The following is a 14,037-nucleotide window of genomic DNA, read 5'->3' as shown; positions in this document are numbered from 1 at the left end:
CCTCCTTCCCTGAAAGCACTCCTCCACCCCTGACCCCTCCCTCCTTTTAGCCCGGAGCCGCCATCACCTCCTCGCGCTTCAGACTCCCGTGAGCCAACGGCTCGTCATTGCGGGCAAAGTAAGCGATCAATAAATGTAGTGAATTATAGAGCACGCCTTCAGAGGACTGCCCAGGCTGCCAGGGACAGAGCTGGTGAGGATCTCCGCAATCTGCAAAGCCCCGTGGCTGCAGGAGTGAGCGACATTACAACAGATGGAGGAGGAGAGTGAGGCAGCCAGTGAGACTGAGCTGGGAACATGGCAGAGGTCAGACCAGTAGGGCACATGATTTATTTAGCCAGGCATTGTCCAATGACGGAGCCACGGAGCACGAGTACACTTTGCCTACTTTCTACTCTCTGTCTCTCTCCCTCCCTCCCTCTCTCTCTCTCTCTCTCTCTCTCTCTCCGTCGTGGACACATCTCTTTTGTTCTTTGTCTGTCTGATTCTATTCCCTCTCCGTCACTCGGTTTTTTGTCCCTCTCCGTTATTTTATCTGTCTGTCCAGCCCTTGGTGTCACTTTTCCTATGTCTCTCTCTCTCTCTCTCTCTTCCCCCGTCCCCTCACACTTCTCTCCCTCTCTGTATTCCACCAAAGGGGTGACTCTACAGATAAAAGCACTGAATCTATCTGCTCAGAGATGTATTGCTCAGAATGGGACACAGGAGAATTGAGCTCCAGTCATTCTGATGCTCCCCTCATATAAAGCACCCCTCTTCTCCCTCAGACCTCCTCCCCCAACTAACACTTCACAGTCACCATATGGTGATTTGGAAGTAGACAGCCAGGTGTGTGTGTGTGTGTGTGTGTGTGTGTGTGTGTGTGTGTGTGTGTGTGTGTGTGTGTGTGTGTGTGTGTGTGTGTGTGCATGAACAGCACTTCGTTTTTGAGGGAAATGAAGACAAAAGGTGGAGGTTGAACTGCCCATTTGGCTTCCAGGTGTTGTACTGATGGCAGCAGAGGAGCCTTCCAAGAAACCACAAGCTCATATAAAGCCCTGTCATTCACCCAGCACCACCCATCAGCTCATTCACCCAGCACCACCCATCAGCTCATTCACCCAGCACCACCCATCAGCTCATTCACCCTGCTCCACCCATCAGCTCATTCGCCCAGCACCACCCATCAGCTCATTCGCCCAGCACCACCCATCAGCTCATTCACCCTGCTCCACCCATCAGCTCATTCACCCAGCACCACCCATCAGCTCATTCGCCCAGCACCACCCATCAGCTCATTCACCCTGCTCCACCCAGCAGCACATTCACCCAGCACCACCCATCAGCTCATTCGCCCAGCACCACCCATCAGCTCATTCACCCAGCACCACCCATCAGCTCATTCACCCAGCACCACCCATCAGCTCATTCACCCTGCTCCACCCAGCAGCTCATTCACCCTGCTCCACCCAGCAGCACATTCACCCAGCACCACCCATCAGCTCATTCACCCTGCTCCACCCATCAGCACATTCATCCTGCTCCACCCAGCAGCACATTCACCCTGCTCCACCCAGCAGCACATTCACCCTGCTCCACCCAGCACCACCCATCAGCTCATTCACCCAGCACCACCCATCAGCTCATTCACCCTACTCCACCCAGCAGCACATTGACCCTGCACCACCCATCAGCTCATTCACCCTGCTCCACCCAGCAGCACATTCACCCTGCTCCACCCAGCACCACCCATCAGCTCATTCACCCAGCACCACCCATCAGCTCATTCACCCTGCTCCACCCAGCAGCTCATTCACCCTGCTCCACCCAGCAGCACATTCACCCAGCACCACCCATCAGCTCATTCACCCTGCTCCACCCAGCAGCACATTCACCCTGCTCCACCCATCAGCTCATTCACCCTGCTCCACCCAGCAGCACATTCACCCTGCTCCACCCAGCACCACCCATCAGCTCATTCACCCAGCACCACCCATCAGCTCATTCACCCAGCACCACCCATCAGCTCATTCACCCTGCTCCACCCAGCAGCTCATTCACCCTGCTCCACCCAGCAGCACATTCACCCAGCACCACCCATCTGCTCATTCACCCTGCTCCACCCAGCAGCACATTCACCCTGCTCCACCCAGCAGCACATTCACCCTGCTCCACCCATCAGCTCATTCACCCTGCTCCACCCAGCAGCACATTCACCCTGCACCACCCATCAGCTCATTCACCCTGCTCCACCCAGCACCACCCATCAGCTCATTCACCCAGCACCACCCATCAGCTCATTCACCCAGCACCACCCATCAGCTCATTCACCCTGCTCCACCCAGCAGCTCATTCACCCAGCACCACCCATCAGCTCATTCACCCTGCTCCACCCAGCAGCACATTCACCCTGCTCCACCCAGCAGCACATTCACCCAGCAGCACCCATCAGCTCATTCACCCTGCTCCACCCAGCAGCACATTCACCCTGCTCCACCCAGCAGCACATTCACCCTGCTCCACCCATCAGCTCATTCACCCTGCTCCACCCAGCACCACCCATCAGCTCATTCACCCTGCTCCACCCAGCAGCACATTCACCCTGCACCACCCATCAGCTCATTCACCCTGCTCCACCCAGCACCACCCATCAGCTCATTCACCCAGCACCACCCATCAGCTCATTCACCCAGCACCACCCATCAGCTCATTCACCCAGCACCACCCATCAGCTCATTCACCCAGCACCACCCATCAGCTCATTCACCCAGCACCACCCATCAGCTCATTCACCCAGCACCACCCATCAGCTCATTCACCCTGCTCCACCCAGCAGCACATTCACCCTGCTCCACCCAGCACCACCCATCAGCTCATTCACCCTGCTCCACCCAGCACCACCCATCAGCTCATTCATCCTGCTCCATCCAGCACCACCCATCAGCTCATTCACCCTGCTCCACCCAGCACCACCCATCAGCTCATTCACCCTGCTCCACCCAGCACCACCCATCAGCTCATTCATCCTGCTCCATCCAGCACCACCCATCAGCTCATTCACCCTGCTCCACCCTGCTCCACCCATCAGCTCATTCACCCTGCTCCACCCAGCAGCTCATTCAACCAGCACCACCCATCAGCTCATTCATCCAGCACCACCCATCAGCTCATTCACCCTGCTCCACCCATCAGCAGAGAATCCACTGTTCCATGGCTAGGAAAGGGAAGGTTGAGGTACCACTGCTCTATTTAGGACACACACACACACACACACACACACACACACACACACACACACACACACACACACACACACACACACACACACACCACTTAGCTCTGAGCAGCTAACATGCAGGCACTTACATCTTCTCGCCACTCAGATCAATAAGCGTTTGAGAGTGTCCATTCAAGAACAGCGTACTGCAAAACGAGGACACAGTGAAAAATGAGAAGGAGAAAAAACTTTATCTTTTAATGTGGCTCTGCCACGTGTGGCCTGATTCAACCCTAATTGTGGCCCCGGCACCCCAGAGGTCCCTGTGGAGACTGAACAGCATGCAGGAGCGATCAATCTGTGGCAACTGCTAGGAGTGTGTGTGTGTGTGTGTGTGTGTGTGTGTGTGTGTGTGTGTGTTTCTGCATATACCCATATATCAGATAGCTGCTAGCTCCTGCTACACACACACACACACACACACACACACACATATGTGTGTGTGTATGTGTGTGTGGGGGTGTGTGTTGGCACAGAGCAGCTACTGGGCACCTTGTTGGGGTGGACGTAAGTGACGATCACCCCTCAGTCTGGTTGAGACCGGTTCCGCGCAGTATGACAGTGTGCTGGAGAGAGGACAGATATCTGCAATATGAGTGCGGGCGCTCCGAGACAACGGCAGTCAGCTGGAGTCATTTCAAAACTTTCCAGATGGAAAGGCAATGATCATACAAGAGAAGAAAAAAAGATCGGTGACTTCCTGACTTCTCTGTACAACTCTGACTAGCGCGACGCCGGAGAAATTAAAGCACAGCCCGAAGCGGCCAAGTTAATGGCGTCTTTATCACAATTTGAATTTTAGTTTCTTCAATTAGCCAACCTTCACAAGTCCAGAGTGAAGCCATTCTGCACTTCTCAATATAGAGCCTGCAAATCAGCAGTCGAACAAATCACACAAATCACCACAGGGTTCACCATGACCTGACCGATATCGGACAGTACCGCTGACGAATACGGCCACGAGGCCTTGGTGAACCGCAGACACTTCTGGGCAAGCGATGTGGTGACAAAAATCGAAAACTACAAGCACCATCCCAGCTAATCACCACCGAGGCTCCATCACAGAAATCTGCGGTGGCCGTGGCGTCGGAGCGAGCGGCAGGCGAGGAGCCGTCACGCTGCTGAGAAGCACGGCGAGAGTTGGAGAGAATGGCGCGCAGTCGATCTAGAGAAGACGGGGGAGGCTGTCGATAGCTCATCTCCATGGCTGAGGGGAGCGCCCCCAGGTCTTAATGCTGATTGTTTCAGTGTCGAGACGGTTCTGGTCCAGTGAATCGTGTCATTGTATTGCTGTAGACGCAACGATTTGGAATAATCCCCCCCCTATCTCCGCAAAGATGCTCAACGCGCGCCTGTTCAGAACGAAAAGAAGGAGAAACGGATGAAGATGCAGGCAGATCGCATGATGGATCATGAGAGAAAGCAGAAGAAAAAGAGAAAGGCAGTGAAGAAGAAGTACCCAATCAGAAGGGAAGTGGCCAAGTAGTCTTCTTTTAAACTGCGATCAAGAAAACTAGGACTGAGGTGAGAAGTGATGCTACGCTGCATTTCTGTGGGTGTGCAATGAAAACCATGCAAGGATATTTCACCACCTCAATCTCATATTCATACAGCCTTATTTTAATTGCTTACCACGCAGATCAATAGGCTCTGGACTCTAAAGGTCAGTGTCATAAATATCTCTCGATTTTTCATAAGGAGGAGAAGACGAGAAAAGCTGGGTAAGAGACAGGAGGGAGAGAAAGAGAGAGAGAGGGGGGGATAGAGGGAGACAAGGAGAGAGAGAGGAGGAGAGACAGGGGAGAGAGCGAGATAGAAAGAGAGAAGGAGGGGGGGTTCAGGAGGTGCAAAAATTACGCTCATTTTGATTCTTAGCAGAGACCCACGTTGGATTCTACACCTGAATAAAAACAAAGAAGCTGGAGATTTAAGCTGCACTTCTAACCCATGTCCCTGACCCTGCAGACAGCTCAGCTAATGAGCCTAATGACTGGTGAAAGCATTCTACTCTGCAAGCGAGACCCAGAGATGAACTCACTGTTGTTCAACACACCCCAAATCCCAGAGTCTCCTCAACAGGCTGCTGCTTCGGGGATTTGAACCGAGTCAACGCAACGTTGGCAGCTCAGATGCTAAAAGCCGAGGTTCTCTCCGGCGCTGCCGAGAATATCTGAACGGCGGCGGGTTGATTCGGTAGAGAATATCTGAACGGCGGCGGGTTGATTCGGTAGAGAATATCTGAACGGCGGCGGGTTGATTCGGTAGAGAATATCCGCCTCTCTTCTTCTCGCCTGCCTTCGTCTCGCTGCCCTAGATGAGGACACGGACACACAGTTCCGTCAGGTTTTCCGACGGTGCTGGGATGAAGATGTATAGTCAGCCAAAACGTGTCTGACTGGCCTGTGCCTCTTCACACATCGCTGGCTAGCTCAGACAGGACCTGTCAGCTCCGGCTCTGCCTAGCAGGAGGCGGTGAGATTTGTAATACCTCAGCGTGAAGACACATTGCGCCACGCAATCACACACTCTGCTCTTAATTACGTCTGTAGCCTTAATCATATCTAAGGTCATGAGATTTAGCTCGTTGAGTACGCTGAAGGTTCCAGCATGTACATGTTCCAGCAGGTACATGTTCCAGCAGTAATAACCAAACCACAACTGCAATCTACACTTGAACTCCGAGGCCTTAATTTCTGGATTTCCTCATTCGATTTTCCTTCTGGATTAGGACCAGATTAAAATTTGTTGAAGAAACAAGACACAGCCCTTATTTCTTGGCTTCGCCGGAGGCTGATTTCATATGATTCATAGTTATGGCCTTGTTCCAAAAATAAACTCCGCTCTGATATAAGGAGGCATCTGGAACCTGAGCACGGAGAAACAGGGGCTTCACAGGGAGCAAGATGGGCACCGCGGTGAAAACACACAACACCTGTGCCAAATGAGAGAGACGCTTTTAAAAGGTGAGCCCCGGACACTTCTGCTACGGAGTGACGCGTCGCTGATCTAGCGCGGCACGAGCCCGCCAGAACCAGACGGCCTGAGCCGGATCAGACGACACGCACACACACAGCTCAGCGCGCTCGCCGTTGGACTGCGGATTAAGCTGTTTAATCCCTGCTCTTAGCCACAGGTCGTAATGGGAAATGTTAGCAAGGGTGCTAACAATGGGAAACCAGAATTAGCAGCCCAGATCCAAGGCTTTGCCAGCACCCACATGAAAACGCCACCCACAAGGATTTATTCCAAATATAAAAGGTCTATTTTTATTTTGAGTAAATATATATAATATTTATATATCTATCTAGGATTTGAGTGCAGACATCTCCCTGTTTTACTGTGAGGGCCACCACATCACTGATGGTCTTCACACTTATGTTGGTTTCTGAATCCTGATATTTTAAAGCTTTTGGGAGCTTTCTGCTCCATATGCAATTTGTGACGTTAAGAATAATGATTCTGTAAAGTAGTCGGACTGAAGACTTCTCAAACTTTTCTTGAAACGTTACGAGATGCTCGACTCTTTAAATAACACGGGAGTTAATACAAACCAGCTCAAAGAGAGAAGGAAATAAACTGAGGACTCAAACTTCACTTCAGAAACATTAATAGACGCGTTCCACTACGGGGGTAAACACGGCTGCTCCTCCAGCACAAGGTGTAAAACGAGGACTCTGAAGTGTAGTTCAGCAAGACACAACATGGGAAGCATATTCAAGGGCACTCGGAGAAGAACTCTGCGGTTTGACAGACTGACATTTGCATAGAGCAGTGGTATCTAGCCGTTAGCTTCATTTTACTTCTTTCAGCCTGGTTTTCACTGCCGTTCTGCCACAATGCTGGACTGGGTGAAAAGAAGAACCACTAAGTGAAATAAAAGACCAAATTTCAAGTGAGTGTCACAAATGGTGTGAGATTGGGAACGGTGATGAGCTGTGCCGGCCCGGTGAGCTGGCGGGTGCCCCATCCTCTCAGAGACACTGGGAGATGGTGCAGGAGCGCCTGAGAAGCCTTGGCCAAGCCTCCCGCCCGCCATGCCATGGGCACTAACCCCTACGCACTACCCCCTACACACCACTCTCAGGGAATCACCGAGTCAGTGCCCTTCATAGCTAATGGGACTGGGGGATTTTGTGCTGCCCAACAGGGTCATTCCATTTTCTACCAAAATGAACATCATAATAAGTGTCAGTTGAGAAGATGACATGGAAGAGTTTACTCTTATGCTGTGACTCTCCTTGTAGTATCTCCGCATAGCATGGTGTGTATATTAAAGCATATGTTCTTTGCCCCACGTTTAGGGCTTTGTACACCGTTTATGTTCGATCCTGTCTGCGGCACTGTGGTCCTGAAGACATGCCAGACACTCTCGAACATAAAAACGGGCTTGAATGGGCTTGATTTATTAATCACATTACATGGTCTAAAAAGAGCAAAATGGCCCGGTCCACTTTGTGGCTGCCTTACGAGCTCTGTAGTTGGCTTATCACAACCCAAGTGTGTCACTGACTTGAAAGGCAAAACTGTTCAGGACAGCTGCTTGCTATCCAAGTAAGGCAGTGAGAGGATTAGCATTAATGCAAACCTTCTCGGAGTCATTCATTTGATTAAATGTGATTTAAAAAGTTTAACATTAAAACTGAGATCTTAATTAGGCTTTGGGAAAGGAGTCCAAAGTTAAATGAACAAAAACTAAATGAACAGATTATTTTAATGATGCAGAGCTGTGAAAAGCTTCCAGTGACACTTCCTTTGCAGTGTTAGACACCATATAACCAAAGTGTTTACAAAAACATATTTATTTATTTACACATTTCACCATGCATTCAAATGCAGTGTTAAAAGAACTCACTATATTAGTACTAGTACACCTTCTATATTTAGAAAAAAAACTCTTGTTCAACTGCTTACAGTGAGTAACTTCATTTTGTAGCCAGTTGAAAAACGAGGTCATTGCATTTCTTGAAACATCTACGTGACGAAGCTGATTAATGGCTTCGGTTGACTCTTCTCCACGTGAAGAGTTTTTAAAGCCCGGTGATCACTTTTAATCAAGCATGAGCTCATTTCAAAAGCTAACCCTAACAAGCTCCCCCTCATTTACAAAGTCGGCATTCGCACTCATGCATAATTAAAGGCACCAACTACGCTCTGACAAACTGCTTATCTGCTTTCATCTTCCTGAAATGTCTTCTTCGCTTTCCCCTTCCTGTGAATCACCCTGTTCCCTCCACCTAAATCCCCCCCCACCACCTGACTCTCCGAATTACATGACCCTGTGTGCTACGCTTTTAAGTTGTACTTATGAAAGAAAACAGTAAAGCCGTCATTTCTTTGTGAAGGAGTCCTTTCCACTAAACATTACACATTAGCCTCACATAACAAAATCTAAAAATAAAAATAAAAAAAAAACACAGCACATAGCAATGTCAACCTCAACGAATTAACTCTGCACCCTGTAACAAATGCTCAGGAATGAAAGGTATTAATAAGTAAGGTATTTCTGACCCTTGTTTTATAGGATATCGGTCCTGCTTAGGCATGATAAATACAACCCTAAGAAATTCAAAGTGTTAATTAAACCAAATGGCTTATTAAAATGTGGTGCAAATATTGTGTAATGCTAACACTCTCCAACACAGTAGATGGATTCAGGGAATCAAGAGTTTCAAAACCGTCAATGCGCTGTGTTGTACCAAACAATTTTTGTAATTCCAATCACAATACTGAGATGCATTGTAGGAGGCATATATCCAACCGTAGGGGGGGGGGGGGGATTTCTGGCCCAAAACCCAAATCCGTGCACACGCTGCTTGGATACTCACGGAGCGGACCTTCGTGCAGATGCCCTTCAGCTTCTCGGGCCTGGGGGAAAAAAGGAAGGCAGAGAGAGGAGGGATTACTGGCTTAGCACAGTGTACCAAAGGACCAGGGCACAATTAAAGGATACGACCCATACAATGGCCACATGATCCTCCTGCTGACAACACAATACCACAATACCATCCGACCAAAAAAACCTGGCTGTGAAATACGTGTTAAATATTAATGATGATCAAAAATAAAGAGGCAACCTAACAACTGGGAGCACAATGAAGAGAAAGTTGGCGTTATTGGACGTGAGCAACAGAGTTCTCAGCTGAACAGTCTTTTCTTTTTTGCGTACGATTGGCGTTCGATCCTAATTCGAAAACTCAAACGAACACGTAGGGGATTCTGGGTCTGTTCAGCGCAATACGTTGTGATTCATGGCGTCATTAGTTCCGTTCCCTGCGTGCTCTCCTAGCCCGCAGTGTTCTCTGCCGTAACCCCGAGCGAACTCAGGGCATTAGTTACTTTATTCTCCTACACAACCGTCAGTGCAGGCAGCCAACTGGGGCAAGAAGAACAAATCAATCATGCGCTGCTTTGTGCTGCCAGCTCTGAAGGTTCCTTCTCCTCCCGGCGCCGAGGGTTTCGGGCCCTCGGGGAACAGACCGGAGATGTGAAGAAGTCCCGGAGGCACGCGGCTCTCTGCCTCCCCCGCATCACTTCTTATTAGCGCAGGGCGCAGGACACGGTCCCGCTGGGGGGTTTTGATGTACGACCACCCCTACGCCAACAATTACTTCGCTCTAGTGCTCCAAGGAGCCCGGAGAGAGCAAAGTTTAAACAAGTCATACATCCACAAGCGAAGCTGGATGTGGCGGGGGGAGTGGGAGGAGCCGAGGCGCAGGGGCGGGGTCATGAATCACAGCGGTCTGGATGAGGGACCCACCGCGACCTTGAGCGAGGAGCGAGCTCACTCTTCCTCTCATGCCCACAGGACAGCAGAGAACCACGGAATGAGGGAAACCGTATATACAGCGCGCCCTCCTTATGTAAGGCGCCTGTTTACACTCAGGCTCAACTCCAGCCCTCCAAATCCCCCCCCACACACACACAAACACACACTCTTGTATTACTGACATTATGTGGGGAACCTGTCATGAATCTGTTTGGGTGTAGGTTAAAGGACACGAGGATGCCAGATTCACCTAGTGTTATCACATCTAGAATCTGAACAGAATGAGAAGCAAATGTATGCACGGATAGACCAGAGCATATCAGACCTGATTTGATTCAGTGCCAGGGGTGGAGAGGAGGCATTGACTTAATTAGGCTCAGTAGCTTAGCTGAAACCCATGGGTTTCTTTGCTCACACACACACGCGACACACGCACACACGCACACACACACGGCATACACGGCACACACGACACCAGTAAATGTGCCTCTGCAAAAATGGCAGTCTGAAAGGGAATTAATTGGAACAAATACGTCTAGATTTGTATACATCACACCACTTTATGCATCGTACATAGTGAGCCTTTCTTGTCAGTAAATATGAATATAACTTCATCCATTTTCTAATTTTCTTTTTGGGCTATTCAATCTGTGTATGTCTGTGTACACAGAATTAGTCATAAAGAGAAACATGTGAAAGTCAAACATTTCTAGTTTCCAGGAACAGAGGACTAGCGTCAGCTAAAGTAAGACAGGACTGCTCAATGTAATTATTTTCCAAAAGATGATTTCAAGTTGTACGATGATGTTTATCGACTGTTACTAGACCTGAACTTTGGGCTATGAAACACTGAAAACAACCCCAAATCACCCCTATTCACCTCAGCTCTGTGGAGAAACGCAAGACGTTGCAGACGAATGTGGCAAGAGGCAAAATCCTGCCGTACTCCCTCTACACGGCTATACGTTTCACAGGTAACTAGGCAACGCAGGCTGGAAGAGGTCTATATGCTCCTGCGTGCCCAAACCGAAGGCTCACAAACACATAGCAGCTAAAGCAATAACAGAGTGACCTCAGGGATCAGGGAGGTGCTGCGACTGCCCCAACCTCCCCCGCCAGGGCCGCAGAGACGGCAGGGTGGGGCACGTCCGCTCCTACGCTCCTCCAGCTACGAGAAGACGGCCCATGAATCAAGAGAATGTCATTTCATACAGGGGCTATAAAGTTCCAGACTACTCGTGTCCTTACGTGAAGGAGAAACGTTTTTTTTTTTCTGTTTGTGTCTGTGTAGCATCTCAGTCTGTCTTTCTGGGTGAGTCTCTTTCTGGGTGAGAAAAACAATAATGCCCCTTACAGTCCTCCACTTTCTACACGACGAGAAAGGACGTGTTCCTGACAGCCTGGGAACATTATCAACCGGCACAGAGAGACGGGTTAGTCAGAACGAAGCTTAATAAGACCAGATCCTGGTAGCAGCGGGGAAGGAGCCGGGATTGACCACAGAGGAAGGAGAGAAATCTCGCCAGTTCTCCCCCCAATCACCTTCCGCTTTGAGCAATCAGTGCGTTCTGACAGACTTACGGAGGCGCCAGAGTCGATATCAACGTCAGGAAATGTCAATACTAGTTGCGGTAATGGAGACACGGCACCTATGCCGGATTCGATAGCTTTGGACAGGAGTCTGCTCACTGCTCCCCGACAACAGAAACAGGACTTCAGTCCAGAGAACATTCCAGAATGTTCCAGATCAGAGGATAAATGTAATGTGTAAAACACACACACACACACACACACACACACACACACACACACACACACACACACACACACACACACACACACACACACACACACACACACACACACACACACACACACAGCTATACATGTTTGCATGTGTATGTATGTACACATACACCTTGAACGTATCTTATGGGGCAGTATATGTTCGCTATTAGAATGGTGGACAGTGTATTCCACAGCATCGACACTGATGTGGTAATGGCACTGAAGTGGGCGTTCTGCCTCTAATGAAGAGGTGGAGGATTAATTAAGTGGATCATCAGATGGGCTGTACAGAACCCAAACTGGTACACCCATAAGCCGTTTTATAAATAAATGCTTCTGGTTACTTTGTGGTGAATATATACAAATCAGTCAGAAAAAGGCAGCATCGCAAGTGAAACGAAAGCTGCAGGCTACAATTAGGTTATCTTTCTTGGGCAATACACACTTGGTGTTAGCCATTACAGCTGTCAAATCACCCTCCCTTAAATTACTCAACAGGCAATAGCACATGACGTGCTAACTGTCCGTATCCATCTTCAACCATTAGTTTGAAAAATTGCTCTCTCTCCCTGTTCGCCGGTGTCTACGCTTATCTGTTTATGTCTTTTTAAAATATCTCTCTCACTCCTATGCACCTCTCATTCCAGCCCCACCCCTCAAAGCGGAGACGTAGTGATGGAGGTCCACACTCATTACACCCTGCACACCCCCCCACAGCTCCGTCAGCTTCTTGGGGAGGTGACTGCAGACTCCAAGAAAACAAACCCCCAAAAAGCGACAGTGAAAATGAGTTCAGCTTGTGGAGATTTCCAGCTTTTACTGTTCACACACGGTGCCATGAAATCACGAGCCATATTTGCCCCCTATCCAGATACATCGCGCTGTCCTCCGCGGTAGAGCCCAGCCGGGTCTTCTGAAGTGAAAACGATTCAGGTGTCGTCTCACAAAGACAAGGCCAGGGAAGGCTACATATCAGGGTTTAATGGGAATCCCATTTAACACGCATAAATCTTCCTGACACTCCGATATCGGCCTGAATCTTCTGAGGTGCTCTTTTTTACTGGATCTGATCTTCTCACCTCTTTCTACGCAGGCCAAGGGCGACCGCGTTTCTCCGCCGCTGCCCACCCGCTCGCGTTCCTCTCGACGTGAAAGTGTCTCGGTGGGCTGCACCTACGGCGTTTGCACTCTGCTGACCTGTCCACTCGCATTAGCTTTCAGCTCCTGGAGACATTCACATGCTAGTCTCCACTGGTCTGCCCACGTGCTTCACCACCAGAGTGATGGGTTTCAGAGAAGGGCTGACAGCAGATGGCATGCAAGATTGAAAAGCCATAAATGAAAAATGTATAGGCGTAGAGTGTTGACAAGTAGCAGCATTTGTTTTTAGGGAAAAATGTGCCCTTTCCAACATATTTAAGACATTAATCCGACATTATTTACATGATATAAGTCAATATGTCCAGAATAATGTCTCAAGAAATTATGTGCAAACTTCACTACTCTGCCATGGTAAATACTTACATACACTAGCACTATATAGTTAACTGAAGCATTTCCATTAATCCCAATGGTATTTTACACTTCAATAAAAAAAATTGAAGTCTTCATTTGTAGCACATTTTGATCTAGGTTTTGCAACGTGATCATGGATTTGACAAAAATAAAGAATAAAAAGTACCCACCCTCCCCCCCAAAAAAACGATTGGGTTTTTTATTAATGCTCATTTAGCTTATTTCACATTGTGCTGCTTCCTTTATTCTTGTTTTGCACCATGTACATTTTCAAGGACAAGAATAGTGTCAAAGATGTGAAGCATCTTTCACAGCGCTGGTGGTACTCCGCAAACCTCATGCCTAAACCCCAGTGTAACATTTAGCTTAAGCTGAAACACACACACACACACACACACACACACACACACACACACACACACAACTACAAATGTAGCTAGCTGGTTATCATCTGGTTAATTTAATTTCCTACACCATATTACATTAACGTTTAAATAAGAAATGGGTCAGAGGTTGCCTACCCTCGCTCTAACCAGATAAACGGTTGCTGAAAGTCACAATCTGCACTCTACACTCAACCAACAGCAAGTAAATCAGCCACTTTCAGGGGAGGCAGCAACACCAGCCGGCAAATAAACCAGACTCATCAGGGAAGAATCGGTGTTGTGTTTATAACAGAGCATCAACATTTCAAACCAACATCAGTTTTATT

At 48.8% G+C, this 14,037-nt stretch overlaps 1 protein-coding gene across 1 annotated transcript in view; it reads right to left on the bottom strand.

The window, feature by feature from the left end:
* b3glcta (beta 3-glucosyltransferase a) overlaps positions 1-14,037 on the bottom strand; it is a 49,345-nt gene that overhangs the window by 24,827 nt on the left and 10,481 nt on the right. The window contains exon 3 of the mRNA XM_076976224.1: positions 9,082-9,121. Within this exon, the coding sequence (XP_076832339.1) occupies positions 9,082-9,121 (40 nt within the window). The remainder of the gene's footprint in view (positions 1-9,081; positions 9,122-14,037) is intronic.

Source organism: Brachyhypopomus gauderio, chromosome 16, assembly GCF_052324685.1.
Source record: "Brachyhypopomus gauderio isolate BG-103 chromosome 16, BGAUD_0.2, whole genome shotgun sequence".
In the NCBI taxonomy this organism is placed as follows: domain Eukaryota; kingdom Metazoa; phylum Chordata; class Actinopteri; order Gymnotiformes; family Hypopomidae; genus Brachyhypopomus; species Brachyhypopomus gauderio.
The sequence above is the reverse complement of the archived record's forward strand: the minus strand, read 5'-3'. Positions and strand labels throughout refer to the sequence as shown.